At 57.8% G+C, this 23,189-nt stretch overlaps 2 protein-coding genes across 4 annotated transcripts in view; one reads left to right on the forward strand and one right to left on the reverse strand.

The window, feature by feature from the left end:
* LOC141266081 (leucine-rich repeat-containing protein 14-like) overlaps positions 1-15,622 on the reverse strand; it is a 67,265-nt gene extending 51,643 nt beyond the window's left edge. The window contains exons 1-3 of one of the 2 annotated variants that reach the window (XM_073679975.1): positions 15,507-15,622; positions 8,321-8,674; positions 5,826-6,461 (exon numbers count right to left, since the gene is read on the reverse strand). In XM_073679975.1, the coding sequence (XP_073536076.1) occupies positions 5,826-6,461; positions 8,321-8,649 (965 nt within the window). In that variant the 5' untranslated portion in view covers positions 8,650-8,674; positions 15,507-15,622. Of the gene's footprint in view, positions 1-5,825; positions 6,462-8,320; positions 8,675-15,430 lie in introns of both variants that reach the window. The other variant, XM_073679974.1, reaches the window with a different exon arrangement.
* Positions 15,604-23,189, forward strand: part of LOC141266080 (ranBP-type and C3HC4-type zinc finger-containing protein 1-like) — a 35,133-nt gene continuing 27,547 nt past the window's right edge. For both annotated transcript variants that reach the window (XM_073679972.1, XM_073679973.1), the window contains exon 1: positions 15,604-15,877. In XM_073679972.1, the coding sequence (XP_073536073.1) occupies positions 15,686-15,877 (192 nt within the window). In that variant the 5' untranslated portion in view covers positions 15,604-15,685. The remainder of the gene's footprint in view (positions 15,878-23,189) is intronic.

A 23,189-nucleotide genomic window follows, 5' to 3' on the forward strand; every position in this document is an offset into this window, starting at 1 on the left:
AATGTAATGTATGTACACAGTGACTGCACCAGCAGAATAGTGAGTGCAGCTCTAGAGTATAATACAGGAGGTAACTCAGAATCAGTAATGTAATGTATGTACACAATGACTGAACCAGCAGAATAGTGAGTGCAGCTCTGGGGTATAATACAGGAGGTAACTCAGGATCAGTAATGTAATGTATGTACACAGTGACTGCACCAGCAGAATAGTGAGTGCAGCTCTGGAGTATAATACAGGATGTAACTCAGGATCAGTAATGTAATGTATGTACACAGTGACTGCACCAGCAGAATAGTGAGTGCAGCTCTGGAGTATAATACAGGATGTAACTCAGGATCAGTAATGTAATGTATGTACACAGTGACTGCACCAGCAGAATAGTGAGTGCAGCTCTGGAGTATAATACAGGATGTAACTCAGAATCAGTAATGTAATGTATGTACACAGTGACTGCACCAGCAGAATAGTGAGTGCAGCTCTAGAGTATAATACAGGAGGTAACTCAGAATCAGTAATGTAATGTATGTACACAATGACTGAACCAGCAGAATAGTGAGTGCAGCTCTGGGGTATAATACAGGAGGTAACTCAGGATCAGTAATGTAATGTATGTACACAGTGACTGCACCAGCAGAATAGTGAGTGCAGCTCTGGAGGATAATACAGGATGTAACTCAGGATCAGTAATGTATGTACACAGTGACTGCACCAGCAGAATAGTGAGTGCAGCTCTGGAGGATAATACAGGATGTAACTCAGGATCAGTAATGTAATGTATGTACACGGTGACTGCACCAGCAGAATAGTGAGTGCAGCTCTGGAGGATAATACAGGATGTAACTCAGGATCAGTAATGTAATGTATGTTCACAGTGACTGCACCAGCAGAATAGTGAGTGCAGCTCTGGAGTATAATACAGGAGGTAACTCAGGATCAGTAATATAATGTATGTACACAGTGACTGCACCAGCAGAATAGTGAGTGCAGCTCTGGAGTATAATACAGGAGGTAACTCAGGATCAGTAATGTAATGTATGTACACAGTGACTGCACCAGCAGAATAGTGAGTGCAGCTCTGGAGTATAATACAGGATGTAACTCAGGATCAGTAATGTAATGTATGTACACAGTGAGTGCACCAGCAGGATAGTGAGTGCAGCTCTGGGGTATAATACAGGATGTAACTCAGGATCAGTAATGTAATGTATGTACACAGTGACTGCACCAGCAGAATAGTGAGTGCAGCTCTTGAGTATAATACAGGATGTAACTCAGGATCAGTAATGTATGTACACAGTGACTGCACCAGCAGAATAGTGAGCGCAGCTCTGGAGTATAATACAGGAGGTAACTCAGGATCAGTAATGTAATGTATGTACACAGTGACTGCACCAGCAGAATAGTGAGCGCAGCTCTGGAGTATAATACAGGAGGTAACTCAGGATCAGTAATGTAATGTATGTACAGAGTGACTGCACCAGCAGAATAGTGAGTGCAGCTCTGGAGTATAATACAGGATGTAACTCAGGATCAGTAATGTAATGTATGTACACAGTGACTGCACCAGCAGAATAGTGAGTGCAGCTCTGGAGTAGAATACAGGATGTAACTCAGGATCAGTAACGTAATGTATGTACACAGTGACTGCACCAGCAGAATAGTGAGTGCAGCTCTGGAGTAGAATACAGGATGTAACTCAGGATCAGTAATGTAATGTATGTACACAGTGACTGCACCAGCAGAATAGTGAGTGCAGCTCTGGGGTATAATGCAGGATGTAACTCAGGATCAGTAATGTAATGTATGTACACAGGGACTGCACCAGCAGACTAGTGAGTGCAGCTCTGGGGTATAATGCAGGATGTAACTCAGGATCAGTAATGTAATGTATGTACACAGGGACTGCACCAGCAGAATAGTGAGTGCAGCTCTGGAGTATAATACAGGAGGTAACTCAGGATCAGTAATGTAATGTATGTACACAGTGACTGCACCAGCAGAATAGTGAGTGCAGCTCTGGAGTATAATACAGGATATACCTCAGGATCAGTAATGTAATGTATGTACACAGTGACTGCACCAGCAGAATAGTGAGTGCAGCTCTGGAGTATAATACAGGATGTAACTCAGGATCAGTAATGAAATGTATGTACACAGTGAGTGCACCAGCAGGATAGTGAGTGCAGCTCTGGGGTATAATGCAGGATGTAACTCAGGATCAGTAATGTAATGTATGTACACAGGGACTGCACCAGCAGAATAGTGAGTGCAGCTCTGGAGTATAATACAGGAGGTAACTCAGGATCAGTAATGTAATGTATGTACACAGTGACTGCACCAGCAGAATAGTGAGTGCAGCTCTGGAGTATAATACAGGATGTAACTCAGGATCAGTAATGTAATGTATGTACACAGTGACTGCACCAGTAGAATAGTGAGTGCAGCTCTGGGGTATAATACAGGATGTAACTCAGGATCAGTAATGTAATGTATGTACAGAGTGACTGCACCAGCAGAATAGTGAGTGCAGCTCTGGAGTATAATACAGGATGTAACTCAGAATCAGTAATGTAATGTATGTACACAGTGACTGCACCAGCGGAAAAGTGAGTGCAGCTCTGGGGTATAATACAGGAGGTAACTCAGGATCAGTAATGTAATGTATGTACACAGTGACTGCACCAGCAGAATAGTGAGTGCAGCTCTGGAGTATAATACAGGATGTAACTCAGGATCAGTAATGTAATGTATGTACACAGTGAGTGCCACCAGCAGAATAGTGAGTGCAGCTCTGGAGTATAATACAGGAGGTAACTCAGGATCAGTAATGTAATGTATGTACACAGTGACTGCACCAGCAGAATAGTGAGTGCAGCTCTGGGGTATAATACAGGATGTAACTCAGGATCAGTAATGTATGTACAGAGTGACTGCACCAGCAGAATAGTGAGTGCAGCTCTGGAGTATAATACAGGATGTAACTCAGAATCAGTAATGTAATGTATGTACACAGTGACTGCACCAGCGGAAAAGTGAGTGCAGCTCTGGGGTATAATACAGGATGTAACTCAGGATCAGTAATGTAATGTATGTACACAGTGACTGCACCAGCAGAATAGTGAGTGCAGCTCTGGAGTATAATACAGGATGTAACTCAGAATCAGTAATGTAATGTATGTACACAGTGACTGCACCAGCGGAAAAGTGAGTGCAGCTCTGGGGTATAATACAGGAGGTAACTCAGGATCAGTAATGTAATGTATGTACACAGTGACTGCACCAGCAGAATAGTGAGTGCAGCTCTGGAGTATAATACAGGATGTAACTCAGGATCAGTAATGTAATGTATGTACACAGTGAGTGCACCAGCAGGATAGTGAGTGCAGCTCTGGGGTATAATACAGGTGGTAACTCAGGATCAGTAATGTAATGTATGTACACAGTGACTACACAAGCAGAATAGTGAGTGCAGCTCTTGAGTATAATACAGGATGTAACTCAGGATCAGTAATGTAATGTATGTACACAGTGACTGCACCAGCAGAATAGTGAGTGCAGCTCTGGAGTATAATACAGGAGGTAACTCAGGATCAGTAATGTAATGTATGTACACAGTGACTGCACCAGCAGAATAGTGAGTGCAGCTCTGGAGTATAATACAGGAGGTAACTCAGGATCAGTAATGTAATGTATGTACACAGTGACTGCACCAGCAGAATAGTGAGTGCAGCTCTTGAGTATAATACAGGATGTAACTCAGGATCAGTAATGTATGTACACAGTGACTGCACCAGCAGAATAGTGAGTGCAGCTCTGGAGGATAATACAGGATGTAACTCAGGATCAGTAATGTAATGTATGTACACAGTGACTGCACCAGCAGAACAGTGAGTGCAGCTCTGGAGTATAATACAGGATGTAACTCAGGATCAGTAATGTAATGTATGTACACAGTGACTGCACCAGCAGAATAGTGAGTGCAGCTCTGGAGTATAATACAGGATGTAACTTAGGATCAGTAATGTAATGTATGTACACAGTGACTGCACCAGCAGAATAGTGAGAGCAGCTCTGGAGTATAATACAGGAGGTAACTCAGGATCAGTAATGTAATGTATGTACACAGTGACTGCACCAGCAGAATAGTGAGCGCAGCTCTGGAGTATAATACAGGAGGTAACTCAGGATCAGTAATGTAATGTGTGTACAGAGTGACTGCACCAGCAGAATAGTGAGTGCAGCTCTGGAGTATAATACAGGATATAACTCAGGATCAGTAATGTAATGTATGTACACAGTGACTGCACCAGCAGAATAGTGAGTGCAGCTCTGGAGTATAATACAGGAGGTAACTCAGGATCAGTAATGTAATGTATGTACACAGTGAGTGCACCAGCAGGATAGTGAGTGCAGCTCTGGAGTATAATACAGGAGGTAACTCAGGATCAGTAATGTAATGTATGTACACAGTGAGTGCACCAGCAGGATAGTGAGTGCAGCTCTGGAGTATAATACAGGAGGTAACTCAGGATCAGTAATGTAATGTATGTACACAGTGACTGCACCAGCAGAATAGTGAGTGCAGCTCTTGAGTATAATACAGGATGTAACTCAGGATCAGTAATGTATGTACACAGTGACTGCACCAGCAGAATAGTGAGTGCAGCTCTGGAGGATAATACAGGATGTAACTCAGGATCAGTAATGTAATGTATGTACACAGTGACTGCACCAGCAGAACAGTGAGTGCAGCTCTGGAGTATAATACAGGATATAACTCAGGATCAGTAATGTAATGTATGTACACAGTGAGTGCACCAGCAGGATAGTGAGTGCAGCTCTGGAGTATAATACAGGAGGTAACTCAGGATCAGTAATGTAATGTGTGTACAGAGTGACTGCACCAGCAGAATAGTGAGTGCAGCTCTGGAGTATAATACAGGATATAACTCAGGATCAGTAATGTAATGTATGTACACAGTGACTGCACCAGCAGAATAGTGAGTGCAGCTCTGGAGTATAATACAGGATGTAACTCAGGATCAGTAATGAAATGTATGTACACAGTGAGTGCACCAGCAGGATAGTGAGTGCAGCTCTGGGGTATAATACAGGATGTAACTCAGGATCAGTAATGTAATGTATGTACACAGTGACTGCACCAGCAGAATAGTGAGTGCAGCTCTGGAGTATAATACAGGATATACCTCAGGATCAGTAATGTAATGTATGTACACAGTGACTGCACCAGCAGAATAGTGAGTGCAGCTCTGGAGTATAATACAGGATGTAACTCAGGATCAGTAATGAAATGTATGTACACAGTGAGTGCACCAGCAGGATAGTGAGTGCAGCTCTGGGGTATAATGCAGGATGTAACTCAGGATCAGTAATGTAATGTATGTACACAGGGACTGCACCAGCAGAATAGTGAGTGCAGCTCTGGAGTATAATACAGGAGGTAACTCAGGATCAGTAATGTAATGTATGTACACAGTGACTGCACCAGCAGAATAGTGAGTGCAGCTCTGGAGTATAATACAGGATGTAACTCAGGATCAGTAATGTAATGTATGTACACAGTGACTGCACCAGCAGAATAGTGAGTGCAGCTGTTGAGTATAATACAGGATGGAACTCAGGATCAGTAATGTAATGTATGTACACAGTGACTGCACCAGCAGAATAGTGAGTGCAGCTCTGGGGTATAATACAGGATGTAACTCAGGATCAGAAATGTATGTACACAGTGACTGTCATGTATGGGGCCTCCTATGTAGGTTACTTCTATATGACTTCACGGCTCTTTATACCATTATTACCCGAGAAGTTGTGATAATCGTCCGGAGAGACGTGAGGATCCGAGGTTGAGCTCCCGGAGTGCAGGCAGCTGGCAGATCTGGGAGGTGAAGTCCTGCAGAGCTTCCTCGGCGGCGGGTGCCAGGCGCACCACGTCTATATTGCTGTAGGGTAACTTCAGACTCAGGAGGTGGGTGAAGCGCCTCATGGACGGCAGCAGAGCGTTCAGGCCCAGCAGACCCAGGTTATTGAATCTCAGATCTATCTGTCGGAGGCAGTCAGGGTTCAGCAACTCCAGCAGAATCACAGTGCTCCGCAGAGACAGCTCCTCCGCCCGGATGTCCCTGCACTGCAAACGCAAGGGGCCGTGGGAGCCAAGCATCAGCGCCTCCCTCAGGACAGCGTAGGAAGTGCTGTTCACAAACATATCCACACGCACATCCACACACACGGCGCTGTAAGCGGAGGAGGCCGCCGTGTCCTCGGGCCCTCTCCTGCGTTTCAAGGCTTGAATCCTTTCTTCCCGTTGTCTTCTGGCGATATCGATGCATGACTTTGCCAAGGCAACGGTGCGGGACCAGAGACTCATGGTGTCAGGACCCTGCTGCAGACCGTCGTCATGTGTCCCAATCATGTCCAGGAGCCGCAGGCGCTGCTTCCTGCAGGTGGAACATGACAGCGTGAGGCGTGGAAAAGAATGTGGAGTTATGGTGGTCACCCGGCCCCTCACAGCCACCTCAGAGCTCCCCACACGGTGGTCACCCGGCCCCTCACAACCACCTCAGAGGTCCCCACACGGTGGTCACCCGGCCCCTCACAGCCACCTCAAAGCTCCCCACACGGTGGTCACCCGGCCCCTCACAACCACCTCAGAGCTCCCCACACGGTGGTCACCCGGCCCCTCACAGCCACCTCAGAGCTCCCCACACGGTGGTCACCCGGCCCCTCACAGCCACCTCAGAGCTCCCCACACGGTGGTCACCCGGCCCCTCACAGCCACCTCAGAGCTCCCCACACGGTGGTCACCCGGCCCCTCACAGCCACCTCAGAGCTCCCCACACGGTGGTCACCCGGCCCCTCACAGCCACCTCAAAGCTCCCCACACGGTGGTCACCCGGCCCCTCACAACCACCTCAGAGGTCCCCACACGGTGGTCACCCGGCCCCTCACAACCACCTCAGAGCTCCCCACACGGTGGTCACCTGGCCCCTCACAGCCACCTCAGAGGTCCCTACACGGTGGTCACCTGGCCCCTCACAGCCACCTCAGAGGTCCCTACACGGTGGTCACCCGGCCCCTCACAGCCACCTCAGAGGTCCCTACACGGTGGTCACCCGGCCCCTCACAACCACCTCAGAGGTCCCCACACGGTGGTCACCCGGCCCCTCACAACCACCTCAGAGCTCCCCACACGGTGGTCACCTGGCCCCTCACAGCCACCTCAGAGGTCCCTACACGGTGGTCACCTGGCCCCTCACAGCCACCTCAGAGGTCCCTACACGGTGGTCACCCGGCCCCTCACAGCCACCTCAGAGCTCCCCACACGGTGGTCACCCGACCCCTCTCAGCGACCTCAGAGCTCCCCACACGGTGGTCACCCGGCCCCTCACAGCCACCTCAGAGGTCCCTACAAGGTGGTCACCCGGCCCCTCACAGCCACCTCAGAGCTCCCCACACGGTGGTCACCCGACCCCTCTCAGCGACCTCAGAGCTCCCCACACGGTGGTCACCCGGCCCCTCACAGCCACCTCAGAGGTCCCTACAAGGTGGTCACCCAGCCCCTCACAGCCACCTCAGAACTCCCCACACAGTGGTCACCCGGCCCCTCACAGCCACCTCAGAGCTCCCCACACGGTGGTCACCCGGCCCCTCACAGCCACCTCAGAGCTCCCCACACGGTGGTCACCCTGCCCCGCCCAGCCACCTCAGAGCTCCCCACACGGTGGTCACCCGGCCCCTCACAGCCACCTCAGAGCTCCCCACAACCCTCTATGGCACTCCCTCACCTCATCGGTCGCCCCCACATCCCTATATAGCAGACCCTCACCTCAACGGTCACCCCCCTACCTCTGCGGTCACACCCCTATATAGCAGACCCTCACCTCTGTGGTTGCCCCCCACTCCTCTATGGCAGACTGTCACCTCAACGGTCAACTCCCACCTCCCTATATAGCAGATGCTCACCTCTGAAGTCACCCCCTACACCTCTCTATAGCAGACGCTCACCTCAATGTTCACCCCCTACACCCCTCTATAGCAGACCCTCACCTCAACAGTCGCCCCCACACCTTTATATCAGACTCTCACCTCTGAGGTCACTCCCCCACACCCCTATATAGCAGACCCTCACCTCAACGGTCACTCCCCCAACAATCTTCTACAGCAGACCCTCACCTGTACGGTTACCCTCCCACTCCTATATGGCAGACCCTCACCTCAAAGGTCATCCCTCACACCCCTCTATAGCAGACACTCACCTCAGTGGTCACCCCCCAACACCTTTATATGAGACCCTCACCTTGGCAGTCGCCCTTCTTTCTGCCCGGCCAGCTCCTCCCTCAGGTACGCCATGACGCCCAGGATGACGGTCTGCACGCACAGCTTGTTGCCCTTCTCGTACATCTGGACGGGATTGTGACGCTCATCACCTTCCAGCAGCCTCTGAAGACTCAGTACAGAGAAAGGCCATCTCTGCACCAAATCCTGCAGCACCAGCGTCTTCTTATCCAGGAACGCGGCTCTGAACAGCACCGGGTACAGCTCCTCCGGGACGAGGGGCAGCGCACGGCGCAGGGAGCTGTGGTCCGACACCAACCTCCGACTGCAGATAAACACCAAGGACAACATGGTGGCCGCCCGGCGGGGACATCACCTGGACAGGAGGAGGCCACAGGAAAATCAGCCCCGACAGCAGGAAACAGGACGGGCGGCGGAAGCAAGAGCGGGTGTGACTGGAGATCAGGGCCAATAAGTGGGGGCGGTAAAGGAGGGCGAGGGGGTGAGACGACGGCGGTAACGGAGGGCGAGGGGGTGAGATGAGGGCGGTAACGGAGGGGGGAGAAGAGGGCGGTAACGGAGGGCCGAGGGGGGGGACGAGGGCGGTAACCGAGGGCCGAGGGGGGAGACGAGGGCGGTAACCGAGGGCCGAGGGGGGAGACGAGGGCGGTAACCGAGGGCCGAGGGGGGAGACGAGGGCGGTAACCGAGGGCCGAGGGGGGAGACGAGGGCGGTAACCGAGGGCCGAGGGGGGAGACGAGGGCGGTAACCGAGGGCCGAGGGGGGAGACGAGGGCGGTAACCGAGGGCCGAGGGGGGAGACGAGGGCGGTAACCGAGGGCCGAGGGGGGAGACGAGGGCGGTAACCGAGGGCCGAGGGGGGAGACGAGGGCGGTAACCGAGGGCCGAGGGGGGAGACGAGGGCGGTAACCGAGGGCCGAGGGGGGAGACGAGGGCGGTAACCGAGGGCCGAGGGGGGAGACGAGGGCGGTAACCGAGGGCCGAGGGGGGAGACGAGGGCGGTAACCGAGGGCCGAGGGGGGAGACGAGGGCGGTAACCGAGGGCCGAGGGGGGAGACGAGGGCGGTAACCGAGGGCCGAGGGGGGAGACGAGGGCGGTAACCGAGGGCCGAGGGGGGAGACGAGGGCGGTAACCGAGGGCCGAGGGGGGAGACGAGGGCGGTAACCGAGGGGGGAGACGAGGGCGGTAACCGAGGGGGGAGACGAGGGCGGTAACCGAGGGGGGAGACGAGGGCGGTAACCGAGGGGGGAGACGAGGGCGGTAACCGAGGGGGGAGACGAGGGCGGTAACCGAGGGGGGAGACGAGGGCGGTAACCGAGGGGGGAGACGAGGGCGGTAACCGAGGGGGGAGACGAGGGCGGTAACCGAGGGGGGAGACGAGGGCGGTAACCGAGGGGGGAGACGAGGGCGGTAACCGAGGGGGGAGACGAGGGCGGTAACCGAGGGGGGAGACGAGGGCGGTAACCGAGGGGGGAGACGAGGGCGGTAACCGAGGGGGGAGACGAGGGCGGTAACCGAGGGGGGAGACGAGGGCGGTAACCGAGGGGGGAGACGAGGGCGGTAACCGAGGGGGGAGACGAGGGCGGTAACCGAGGGGGGAGACGAGGGCGGTAACCGAGGGGGGAGACGAGGGCGGTAACCGAGGGGGGAGACGAGGGCGGTAACCGAGGGGGGAGACGAGGGCGGTAACCGAGGGGGGAGACGAGGGCGGTAACCGAGGGGGGAGACGAGGGCGGTAACCGAGGGGGGAGACGAGGGCGGTAACCGAGGGGGGAGACGAGGGCGGTAACCGAGGGGGGAGACGAGGGCGGTAACCGAGGGGGGAGACGAGGGCGGTAACCGAGGGGGGAGACGAGGGCGGTAACCGAGGGGGGAGACGAGGGCGGTAACCGAGGGGGGAGACGAGGGCGGTAACCGAGGGGGGAGACGAGGGCGGTAACCGAGGGGGGAGACGAGGGCGGTAACCGAGGGGGGAGACGAGGGCGGTAACCGAGGGGGGAGACGAGGGCGGTAACCGAGGGGGGAGACGAGGGCGGTAACCGAGGGGGGAGACGAGGGCGGTAACCGAGGGGGGAGACGAGGGCGGTAACCGAGGGGGGAGACGAGGGCGGTAACCGAGGGGGGAGACGAGGGCGGTAACCGAGGGGGGAGACGAGGGCGGTAACCGAGGGGGGAGACGAGGGCGGTAACCGAGGGGGGAGACGAGGGCGGTAACCGAGGGGGGAGACGAGGGCGGTAACCGAGGGGGGAGACGAGGGCGGTAACCGAGGGGGGAGACGAGGGCGGTAACCGAGGGGGGAGACGAGGGCGGTAACCGAGGGGGGAGACGAGGGCGGTAACCGAGGGGGGAGACGAGGGCGGTAACCGAGGGGGGAGACGAGGGCGGTAACCGAGGGGGGAGACGAGGGCGGTAACCGAGGGGGGAGACGAGGGCGGTAACCGAGGGGGGAGACGAGGGCGGTAACCGAGGGGGGAGACGAGGGCGGTAACCGAGGGGGGAGACGAGGGCGGTAACCGAGGGGGGAGACGAGGGCGGTAACCGAGGGGGGAGACGAGGGCGGTAACCGAGGGGGGAGACGAGGGCGGTAACCGAGGGGGGAGACGAGGGCGGTAACCGAGGGGGGAGACGAGGGCGGTAACCGAGGGGGGAGACGAGGGCGGTAACCGAGGGGGGAGACGAGGGCGGTAACCGAGGGGGGAGACGAGGGCGGTAACCGAGGGGGGAGACGAGGGCGGTAACCGAGGGGGGAGACGAGGGCGGTAACCGAGGGGGGAGACGAGGGCGGTAACCGAGGGGGGAGACGAGGGCGGTAACCGAGGGGGGAGACGAGGGCGGTAACCGAGGGGGGAGACGAGGGCGGTAACCGAGGGGGGAGACGAGGGCGGTAACCGAGGGGGGAGACGAGGGCGGTAACCGAGGGGGGAGACGAGGGCGGTAACCGAGGGGGGAGACGAGGGCGGTAACCGAGGGGGGAGACGAGGGCGGTAACCGAGGGGGGAGACGAGGGCGGTAACCGAGGGGGGAGACGAGGGCGGTAACCGAGGGGGGAGACGAGGGCGGTAACCGAGGGGGGAGACGAGGGCGGTAACCGAGGGGGGAGACGAGGGCGGTAACCGAGGGGGGAGACGAGGGCGGTAACCGAGGGGGGAGACGAGGGCGGTAACCGAGGGGGGAGACGAGGGCGGTAACCGAGGGGGGAGACGAGGGCGGTAACCGAGGGGGGAGACGAGGGCGGTAACCGAGGGGGGAGACGAGGGCGGTAACCGAGGGCCGAGACGAGGGCGGTAACCGAGGGCCGAGACGAGGGCGGTAACCGAGGGCCGAGACGAGGGCGGTAACCGAGGGCCGAGACGAGGGCGGTAACCGAGGGCCGAGACGAGGGCGGTAACCGAGGGCCGAGACGAGGGCGGTAACCGAGGGCCGAGACGAGGGCGGTAACCGAGGGCCGAGACGAGGGCGGTAACCGAGGGCCGAGACGAGGGCGGTAACCGAGGGCCGAGACGAGGGCGGTAACCGAGGGCCGAGACGAGGGCGGTAACCGAGGGCCGAGACGAGGGCGGTAACCGAGGGCCGAGACGAGGGCGGTAACCGAGGGCCGAGACGAGGGCGGTAACCGAGGGCCGAGACGAGGGCGGTAACCGAGGGCCGAGACGAGGGCGGTAACCGAGGGGGGAGACGAGGGCGGTAACCGAGGGGGGAGACGAGGGCGGTAACCGAGGGCCGAGGGGGGAGACGAGGGCGGTAACCGAGGGCCGAGGGGGGAGACGAGGGCGGTAACCGAGGGCCGAGGGGGGAGACGAGGGCGGTAACCGAGGGCCGAGGGGGGAGACGAGGGCGGTAACCGAGGGCCGAGACGAGGGCGGTAACCGAGGGCCGAGACGAGGGCGGTAACCGAGGGCCGAGACGAGGGCGGTAACCGAGGGCCGAGACGAGGGCGGTAACCGAGGGCCGAGACGAGGGCGGTAACCGAGGGCCGAGGGGGGAGACGAGGGCGGTAACCGAGGGCCGAGGGGGGAGACGAGGGCGGTAACCGAGGGCCGAGACGAGGGCGGTAACCGAGGGCCGAGACGAGGGCGGTAACCGAGGGCCGAGACGAGGGCGGTAACCGAGGGCCGAGACGAGGGCGGTAACCGAGGGCCGAGACGAGGGCGGTAACCGAGGGCCGAGACGAGGGCGGTAACCGAGGGCCGAGACGAGGGCGGTAACCGAGGGCCGAGACGAGGGCGGTAACCGAGGGCCGAGACGAGGGCGGTAACCGAGGGCCGAGACGAGGGCGGTAACCGAGGGCCGAGACGAGGGCGGTAACCGAGGGCCGAGACGAGGGCGGTAACCGAGGGCCGAGACGAGGGCGGTAACCGAGGGCCGAGACGAGGGCGGTAACCGAGGGCCGAGACGAGGGCGGTAACCGAGGGCCGAGACGAGGGCGGTAACCGAGGGCCGAGACGAGGGCGGTAACCGAGGGGGGAGACGAGGGCGGTAACCGAGGGCCGAGGGGGGAGACGAGGGCGGTAACCGAGGGGGGAGACGAGGGCGGTAACCGAGGGGGGAGACGAGGGCGGTAACCGAGGGGGGAGACGAGGGCGGTAACCGAGGGGGGAGACGAGGGCGGTAACCGATGGGGGAGACGAGGGCGGTAACCGAGGGGGGAGACGAGGGCGGTAACCGAGGGGGGAGACGAGGGCGGTAACCGAGGGGGGAGACGAGGGCGGTAACCGAGGGGGGAGACGAGGGCGGTAACCGAGGGGGGAGACGAGGGCGGTAACCGAGGGGGGAGACGAGGGCGGTAACCGAGGGGGGAGACGAGGGCGGTAACCGAGGGCCGAGGGGGGAGACGAGGGCGGTAACCGAGGGCCGAGGGGGGAGACGAGGGCGGTAACCGAGGGCCGAGGGGGGAGACGAGGGCGGTAACCGAGGGCCGAGGGGGGAGACGAGGGCGGTAACCGAGGGCCGAGGGGGGAGACGAGGGCGGTAACCGAGGGCCGAGGGGGGAGACGAGGGCGGTAACCGAGGGCCGAGGGGGGAGACGAGGGCGGTAACCGAGGGGGGAGACGAGGGCGGTAACCGAGGGGGGAGACGAGGGCGGTAACCGAGGGGGGAGACGAGGGCGGTAACCGAGGGGGGAGACGAGGGCGGTAACCGAGGGGGGAGACGAGGGCGGTAACCGAGGGGGGAGACGAGGGCGGTAACCGAGGGGGGAGACGAGGGCGGTAACCGAGGGGGGAGACGAGGGCGGTAACCGAGGGGGGAGACGAGGGCGGCAACCGAGGGGGGAGACGAGGGCGGCAACCGAGGGGGGAGACGAGGGCGGCAACCGAGGGGGGAGACGAGGGCGGCAACCGAGGGGGGAGACGAGGGCGGCAACCGAGGGGGGAGACGAGGGCGGCAACCGAGGGGGGAGACGAGGGCGGCAACCGAGGGGGGAGACGAGGGCGGCAACCGAGGGGGGAGACGAGGGCGGCAACCGAGGGGGGAGACGAGGGCGGCAACCGAGGGGGGAGACGAGGGCGGCAACCGAGGGGGGAGACGAGGGCGGCAACCGAGGGGGGAGACGAGGGCGGCAACCGAGGGCCGAGGGGGGAGACGAGGGCGGCAACCGAGGGCCGAGGGGGGAGACGAGGGCGGCAACCGAGGGCCGAGGGGGGAGACGAGGGCGGCAACCGAGGGCCGAGGGGGGAGACGAGGGCGGCAACCGAGGGCCGAGGGGGGAGACGAGGGCGGCAACCGAGGGCCGAGGGGGGAGACGAGGGCGGCAACCGAGGGCCGAGGGGGGAGACGAGGGCGGCAACCGAGGGCCGAGGGGGGAGACGAGGGCGGCAACCGAGGGCCGAGGGGGGAGACGAGGGCGGCAACCGAGGGCCGAGGGGGGAGACGAGGGCGGCAACCGAGGGGGGAGACGAGGGGGGAGACGAGGGCGGCAACCGAGGGGGGAGACGAGGGCGGCAACCGAGGGCCGAGGGGGGAGACGAGGGCGGCAACCGAGGGCCGAGGGGGGAGACGAGGGCGGCAACCGAGGGCCGAGGGGGGAGACCAGGGCGGCAACCGAGGGCCGAGGGGGGAGACCAGGGCGGCAACCGAGGGCCGAGGGGGGAGACCAGGGCGGCAACCGAGGGCCGAGGGGGGAGACCAGGGCGGCAACCGAGGGCCGAGGGGGGAGACCAGGGCGGCAACCGAGGGCCGAGGGGGGAGACCAGGGCGGCAACCGAGGGCCGAGGGGGGAGACCAGGGCGGCAACCGAGGGCCGAGGGGGGAGACCAGGGCGGCAACCGAGGGCCGAGGGGGGAGACCAGGGCGGCAACCGAGGGCCGAGGGGGGAGACCAGGGCGGCAACCGAGGGCCGAGGGGGGAGACCAGGGCGGCAACCGAGGGCCGAGGGGGGAGACCAGGGCGGCAACCGAGGGCCGAGGGGGGGAGACCAGGGCGGCAACCGAGGGCCGAGGGGGGAGACCAGGGCGGCAACCGAGGGCCGAGGGGGGAGACCAGGGCGGCAACCGAGGGCCGAGGGGGGAGACCAGGGCGGCAGCCGAGGGGGGAGACCAGGGCGGCAACCGAGGGCCGAGGGGGGAGACCAGGGCGGCAACCGAGGGCCGAGGGGGGAGACCAGGGCGGCAACCGAGGGCCGAGGGGGGAGACCAGGGCGGCAACCGAGGGCCGAGGGGGGAGACCAGGGCGGCAACCGAGGGCCGAGGGGGGAGACCAGGGCGGCAACCGAGGGCCGAGGGGGGAGACCAGGGCGGCAGCCGAGGGGGGAGACCAGGGCGGCAACCGAGGGCCGAGGGGGGAGACCAGGGCGGCAACCGAGGGCCGAGGGGGGAGACCAGGGCGGCAACCGAGGGCCGAGGGGGGAGACCAGGGCGGTAACCGAGGGTCGAGGGGGGAGACCAGGGCGGTAACCGAGGGCCGAGGGGGGAGACCAGGGCGGCAACCGAGGGCCGAGGGGGGAGACCAGGGCGGTAACCGAGGGCCGAGGGGGGAGACCAGGGCGGTAACCGAGGGCCGAGGGGGGAGACGAGGGCAGAGGTGAAGGTGTCTGTAGCCCCTATAGATATACTGCACACAGGGCGTGTACATGGCTGACACTTGTAGCTTCCACTCTCAGCTCCTCAATCTCACCATTCCTGTCAGCCCCGCACAGCTCTTCTCCCGGTTGGCTCCTCCGTTGCTCTTCCTGTCAGCTCCGCGGACTTACCCGTTACAGTTCCGGTGTCGCCTCAGCTCCGCCCCGGATTGGATGCAGTGCCAGTCACCACCAGCAGAGGTAGTCATGGTCACGACCGCTCGAGGTGACAGGCTGCATTTCCGTTCACCGCCAGCAGAGGGTGTCAGCACCAGGAAGTCAGAGCTCGGAGCGGCCTCCGGCCGGGAGACATGGCGTGCGGGGGTCCCGTCCCCTCACAGCCGCTGCCCACAGTGCTGGTGTCGGCCCGGGCATGGCTGGAGGAAGCGGGGAGCGGCCGGAACACGGTGCACCTACAGCTGAGCGTGGAGCCGGAGAGAGCCGGGGATTTCCGCCTGTCAGTGCGGAGGAGCCAAGCGGCGGCCCAGGGTCCGGCAGGAACGGTGAGAAGAGACCGGCAGCTCCCCGGTCACCGCCCGCAGCGCGACCCCCGGTCACCGCCCGCAGCGCGACCCCCCCGGTCACCGCCCGCAGCGCGACCCCCCCGGTCACCGCCCGCAGCGCGACCCCCCCGGTCACCGCCCGCAGCGCGACCCCCCCGGTCACCGCCCGCAGCGCGACCCCCCCGGTCACCGCCCGCAGCGCGACCCCCCCGGTCACCGCCCGCAGCGCGACCCCCCCAGTCACCTCCCGCAGCGCGACCCCCCCGGTCACCTCCCGCAGCGCGACCCCCCCGGTCACCGCCCGCAGCGCGACCCCCCCGGTCCCCGCCCGCAGCGCGACCCCCGGTCACCTCCCGCAGCGCGACCCCCCCAGTCACCTCCCGCAGCGCGACCCCCCCGGTCACCTCCCGCAGCGCGACCCCCCCGGTCACCTCCCGCAGCGCGACCCCCCCGGTCACCGCCCGCAGCGCGACCCCCCCGGTCACCGCCCGCAGCGCGACCCCCGGTCACCTCCCGCAGCGCGACCCCCCCGGTCACCTCCCGCAGCGCGACCCCCCCGGTCACCTCCCGCAGCGCGACCCCCCCGGTCACCTCCCGCAGCGCGACCCCCCCGGTCACCGCCCGCAGCGCGACCCCCGGTCACCTCCCGCAGCGCGACCCCCCCGGTCACCGCCCGCAGCGCGACCCCCCCGGTCACCTCCCGCAGCGCGACCCCCCCGGTCACCGCCCGCAGCGCGACCCCCCCGGTCACCGCCCGCAGCGCGACCCCCGGTCACCTCCCGCAGCGCGACCCCCCCGGTCACCTCCCGCAGCGCGACCCCCCCGGTCACCTCCCGCAGCGCGACCCCCCCGGTCACCTCCCGCAGCGCGACCCCCCCGGTCACCGCCCGCAGCGCGACCCCCGGTCACCTCCCGCAGCGCGACCCCCCGGTCACCTCCCGCAGCGCGACCCCCCGGTCACCTCCCGCAGCGCGACCCCCGGTCACCTCCCGCAGCGCGACCCCCGGTCACCTCCCGCAGCGCGACCCCCCGGTCACCTCCCAGCGCGACCCCCCGGTCACCTCCCAGCGCGACCCCCCGGTCACCTCCCGCAGCGCGACCCCCCGGTCCTTCCGACGTGCTCTGACACATCTGCACCGTGATGTAACCAGCGGTCACCTGACACATAAAGTTGTAAGTTAAGCCCCTCAGTGTGTCCTCCTGGCTGAGCCCGATCTGCTCTGTACGACTCATACCCATATGTGAGGGAAAAAATGGTCCGATTTCTGCCCCCAAAAAACGGCCGCGTGCTATGCTAGTATCCATATGCAATGCGTTTTTTTCCTCTGCAACTCTAAGGCTATGTGCCCACGATGCAGAAATGCTACGGATGTCTCCTGAGCGTTTCTGCATCTCCGTGGCAGAAAAAACGCATGCGGATTGTACATGCGGATTGTACATGCGGATTGTACATGCGGATTGCGCGTGCGTTTTTCCTGCCAGGGACATGCGGATGTGAAGCGTTCTTCACTTGCATTTCCGCATGCGGGTTGACAAGCGATTTAGCATCACCTGGAAAGTGTTTGACAACTTGGTCACACTATATAAATCCATGTAACCGGCAACCGGCATATATAGTGTGACCCGAGAGAATGGTAAAAAATAAATATACACTTACCTTCTGATGGCCCCCGGTCTTCTCTCCCGTGCGTCCGGTCTGTTGTACAGCTCGCGGTGGTGTAAAAGGACCTTCCATGACATCATTTAGTCATGTGATGGGTCACGCGACCTCCGACGTCGGGGCCATCAGAAGGTGAGTATATATTTATTTTTTATTTTATTCTTTTTTTTTTTATTTTTATAGGTTCTATGGTACCCGGGTCCGGCAGAGAGTCTCCTGTCCTCCACACCCGGGTGCCATCCGCACATTGAGTCGCTTAATATCCGCTTCTGCACATGTAGTGATTCAATGCAAGTGAATGGCGGCAGTTACGCCGCGTGTCCACAAAAATAATGGACATGCTGCATTTTTTTCCGCAATGATAATCCGCAGCGGAAATTTCCGCAGCATGTGCACAGCACAGCGGATTATCACTGGGGACCATGGGGCGCGGATTACCAAGCGTTTTTTAAGCGTTTTCGCTGCGGAAATTCCACGGCAAAAACGCTTAAAAAACGCATAGTGAGCACGCAGCCTTATTCTGCAATCATTTACAGTGTTCTGTGCTGCAGAATGTTAATGTATCCTTAAACATCGGATGGCATACGGGTGGTCTGAGTGCTGTCCGTTTTTTTTTTCTATCACCCGTTGCCAAGTCTCATCCAATATACACGGCACACTGCGACTTGTTTCCCAGTACGATGTCAGCTGAGAAAAAAATCGCAGATGAGACGTCACTCATAAAATAACTTTGGTCCAAGTGCAATCCAATGTTTTATCAGACTGCACTCGTCCGTTTTTCTCACAAATGAGTAGGAGCCCTTAAGGTCACATCCAGAGCTGCACTCACCATTTAACGTTTTTGTCTCTGAGTCTCGTCGCCGGCCCCCTCTCTCTGCCGCCGGCCCCCTCTCTCTGCCGCCGGCCCCCTTTCTTAACCACCTCTCGTCGCCAGCCCCCTTCCTCACCCCCCTCCCCCCTCCGCTGCCTCTCGTCGCCGGCCCCCTTCCTTACCCCTTTCTGCTGCCGGTCCCCTTCCTTGCCCCCCTCCACCGCCTCTCGTCGCCGGCCCCCTTCCTTGCCCCCCTCACAGTCTCTTGGCGCCGGGCCCCTTCCTTGCTCCCCTCCACCGCCTCTAGTCGCCGGTCCCCTTCCTTGCCCCCCTCACAGTCTCTTGGCGCCGGCCCCCTTCCTTGCTCCCCTCCACCGCCTCTCGTCGCCGGCCCCCTTCCTTGCTCCCCTCCACCGCCTCTCGTCGCCGGCCCCCTTTCTCAACCGCCTCTCGTCGCCGGCCCCCTTTCTCAACCGCCTCTCGTCGCCGGCCCCCTTTCTCAACCGCCTCTCGTCGCCAGCCCCCTTTCTCAACCGCCTCTCGTCGCCGGCCCCCTGTTATGTTCTGCTACCAGAGCTAAGGAAAGAGAGGAGATCTGTCCCTACGATAGAACTCAGCTGAATCCCTACGATGTAACAGGGGACCTGATCCTGCGATCAGACCTGCTAAAGTCCTAAGCTAGTCTGTACGGAGACCTATAGATGTGGGGAGGGAATCCCTACAAGTACTAAGGACTGGGAGGAATATGGGACATCTCCTAACAGAAATAGTAGCAGACAGACGAACAAACAAAATATATAGAACATAGAGGTCAGTAGACCAAGCAAACTAACAGAGTTAGATACAGAGCACAGGCTAGCTAGAAAGTAGATATACAATGAAGTCCAGCAAAGCCAGAAGGGCGGAGCAGGATTAAATAGGCCAACAAGGTCATGTGACCAGCAAAGGAAAAAACCTAACAGCAAGGTTCTAACAGTACCCCCCCTTCTAAGAGGATCCTCCGGATCCCCTAGGACCAGGCTTATCAGGAAATCTCCTGTGAAACGCTCTGATAAGTCTGGACGCGGAAACATCATCTGACCTCACCCAAGAGTTATCCTCGGGTCCGAAACCTTTCCAGGCCACAAGATACTGCAAACTACCTCTATACCGTCTAGAGTCAAGGATGCGAGAAATTTCATATTCCCCGTCCTCCACCACCGGAGGAACAGAGGCAGAGGCGTCACCATCCGACACAACAGCTTTTTTTAACAGAGAGACATGAAATACCGGATTAATTCTCCAGGAGGTAGGAACCTCCAACCTAACAGCAGATTGGTTGACAACCTGAAGCACCTTAAAGGGTCCTACAAACTTGGGACCCAATTTCTTAGAAGGAATCCTCAACCGCAGATTCCTAGAGGACAACCAAACCATGTCACCAACAGCGAACAAAACCTCCTGTCGTTTCCTATCAAAGTAGTCTTTAGATTTTCTGTTGGCCTCCTGAAGATTACCACGCACATCCGTCCAAACTCTCTCCAAATCACCGGAAAAATTCTCCTCCTCAGGCACGGCAGATCCCAACTTGGAGAACGACCCAAACGACGGATGTCTCCCAGAACAACAAAAAAAAGGCGAACAACCAGCAGAAGAAGATGCATGATTGTTCAGAGCAAATTCAGCAAGTGGCAGAAACTCAGACCACCCCTCTTGATTGTCTGCCACAAAACAACGCAAGAACTGCTCAACATCCTGGTTTTTCCTTTCTGTCTGGCCATTAGATTCAGGATGATATCCGGACGAAAACGACAAATGAATTCCCAACCTGTCACAAAAGGCACGCCAAAAACGAGCCACGAACTGAGGACCCCTATCAGAAACAATGTCAGTAGGAACGCCATGAAGTCTGACAATTTCCTTGACAAAGGCCTTAGCGAGAGTTTTAGCGCAGGGCAGTTTGACGAAGGGAACCAAGTGACACATCTTGCTAAAACGGTCCACGACCACCCAGATGACAGTAAAACCCTCAGAGGGGGGAAGGTCAGTTATAAAGTCCATAGCCAAATGTGTCCAAGGAGCACTGGGGACCTCCAAAGGACAAAGCAACCCCGCAGCAGGAGTATGTGAGGACTTAGATCTAGCACATATAGTACATTGACGCACCCACTTAATGACTTCCTTCTGCCATCCAGGCCACCAAAAACTGCGACCCACCAGTCTCTTGGTCTCAGAGATTCCGGGATGACCTGCCAACCGAGACTCGTGACACTCAACAAACAAATCTCTCCTAAAGGTCCCAGGCACAAACAACCTCCCATGAGGAGTGTTAGATGGGGCATTCTCCTGAGCTTTAAGAATCTCATCTTCCAAAACGGAGTCTAAAGCAGCTATCACAACACCTTCTTGTAAAATGTTTTCCTCTTTCTCAGCACCGACTATGGGAGAAAAACTGCGAGACAAGGCATCCGCCTTAACATTCTTAGTACCAGGGATGTAAGTAACGGAGAAATTAAACCGCGAGAAAAACAGTGCCCACCTAGCCTGACGGGCATTCAGGCGCTTGGCAGCATCAAGATATATCAGATTTTTATGATCCGTAAGAACCTGAACGGGAAATTCCGCACCTTCCAAGAAGTGGCGCCAGTGTTCAAATGCGAGTTTAATAGCCAATAATTCCCGATTACCAATATCGTAATTCAATTCAGTCTCCGAAAATTTTTTTGAAAAAAAGGCACAGGGATGTAATCCATCCCCGTTATCCTGAGACAATACTGCGCCAACCCCCACAGAGGAAGCATCAACCTCAACCAAAAACGGCCTAGTCACATCAGGCTGCATAAGGATGGGAGCAGAGGTGAACCTCTCCTTGAGATACACAAAAGCTTCAATGGCCTCAGAAGACCACTGAACCGCATCAGCACCTTTCCTGGTGAGATCAGTCAGAGGTTTGACAATACTAGAAAAATTTTTTATGAATTTTCTATAGTAATTGGCGAAACCCAAAAACCTCTGTATCGATTTCAAACCAATAGGCCTAGGCCATTCCTGCACAGCCTGAACCTTAACCGGATCCATCTCAAAACCTTCACTGGAGATAATGTAGCCCAAAAAACTAATTCTCTGTACAGCGAACTCACATTTCTCCAGCTTAGCAAAAAGCGAATTGTCCATTAATAACTGTAATACCTCATGCACGCTCCGCCAATGAGACTCCAGATCTGGCGAATAAATCAAAATGTCATCCAAATACACAACCACATTTTTACCGATCAAAGGTCTAAGGATGTCATTAATCAGATTCTGAAAAAATGCAGGAGCATTAGTAAGACCAAAAGGCATCACCAGATTCTCAAAATGACCCACAGGAGTGTTAAAAGCAGTCTTCCATTCATCACCCTCCTTCATGCGCAACAGATTGTATGCCCCCCAGAGATCAATTTTAGAGAACCACTTGGCCCCCAATAACTGGTTAAACAGATCAGGAATCAATGGCAGTGGGTAAGGATTGCGTACCGTAATTTTGTTAATCTCACGAAAATCCAGACAAGGACGTAAACCGCCGTCCTTTTTTTTTACAAAAAATAATCCAACCGCCACAGGAGACTGAGGGCCTAATGTGACCGGCGGCCAAGCTTGTCTGTATGTATTCCTCCAAAGCCTTCCTCTCAGGAATAGTAAGGTTAAATAAACGACTTTTAGGAAGAATCGCTCCAGGGACAAATTCAATAGAACAATCATAGTCTCTATGGGGAGGCAAAACCTGCGATTCCTTCTCAGAAAAAAACTCTCCAAAAATCCTGAATAGGAACAGGCAATTCTCCCCTATCCAAAGCTGCAATACGCCCGTTACAACACTTGTCATAACATTTATGGCTCCAGGATTTAATTTCACTGGTAGACCAATCCAGTACAGGATTGTGAAATTTTAACCAGGGCAAACCCAATATTACTGGAGAAGGCAAGTTATTCAACACTACCAAATCCAATTTCTCATGGTGAACACCATTAATAGTGAGAGGAAATTCACTGACCTTGAGAGTAATATTCTTCAAAGGGGAACCATCCACAGAAACCACAGCAATGGGGGATGATAAAGGTTCAGGTTTTAAATTGAGTTTTTCCACGAATCCCCCATCAATTACATTCAGAGTAGACCCGCAATCAACAAACACCCGAAATTCCATTAATTTTTCCTGAGCAATCGTGGAAGCAGCTAAAAATATACCCTTGGAATTTAAACAGGCAATACGGGCGTGACTGACCATTTTTTTTTCTTTCTTCATACGAAGCTCACAGCCTTTAATCAAATGACCAGATTTTCCGCAATAGAAACACAAGCCTTCCGAAAAACGACGGTCTTTTTCTTGAGAGCGAGGTGCCACCGATCCAATCTCCATCGGTTCACTACTGTTGGTACACACATTATCATAACCAGAAACTGACATAGCAGAGGATTTGCTCTCATTAACCCTAGCACGCAGTCTTCTATCCACCCGTATAGCTAATTGCATAGCCTGTTGCAAATCCTCAGGTGTAGGATAAGCAATTAGCAGGTCTTTAACCCTTTCACTGAGCCCAGCAAGAAATAGACTTTTCAGAGCAGAATCGTTCCACCCTGTTTGAGTCGACCAACGACGAAAATGAGTACAATATTTTTCCACATTACCTGATCCTTGCTTTAAACGTCTCAACTCGGTCTCAGCTGATGCGACACGGTCAGGATCATCATATAATAGTCCCAAAGCAGAAAAAAAACTATCCACTGATCTGAAGCATGAATCACTAGGTTGCAAAGAAAAGGCCCACTCCTGAGGCTCTTTGCGCAAAAGTGACATTATGAACCCTACGCGCTGGGATTC

Source organism: Phyllobates terribilis, unplaced genomic scaffold (genome assembly GCF_046119375.1).
Source record: "Phyllobates terribilis strain yellow unplaced genomic scaffold, ASM4611937v1 Scaffold_4__5_contigs__length_816908805, whole genome shotgun sequence".
NCBI lineage: Eukaryota > Metazoa > Chordata > Amphibia > Anura > Dendrobatidae > Phyllobates > Phyllobates terribilis.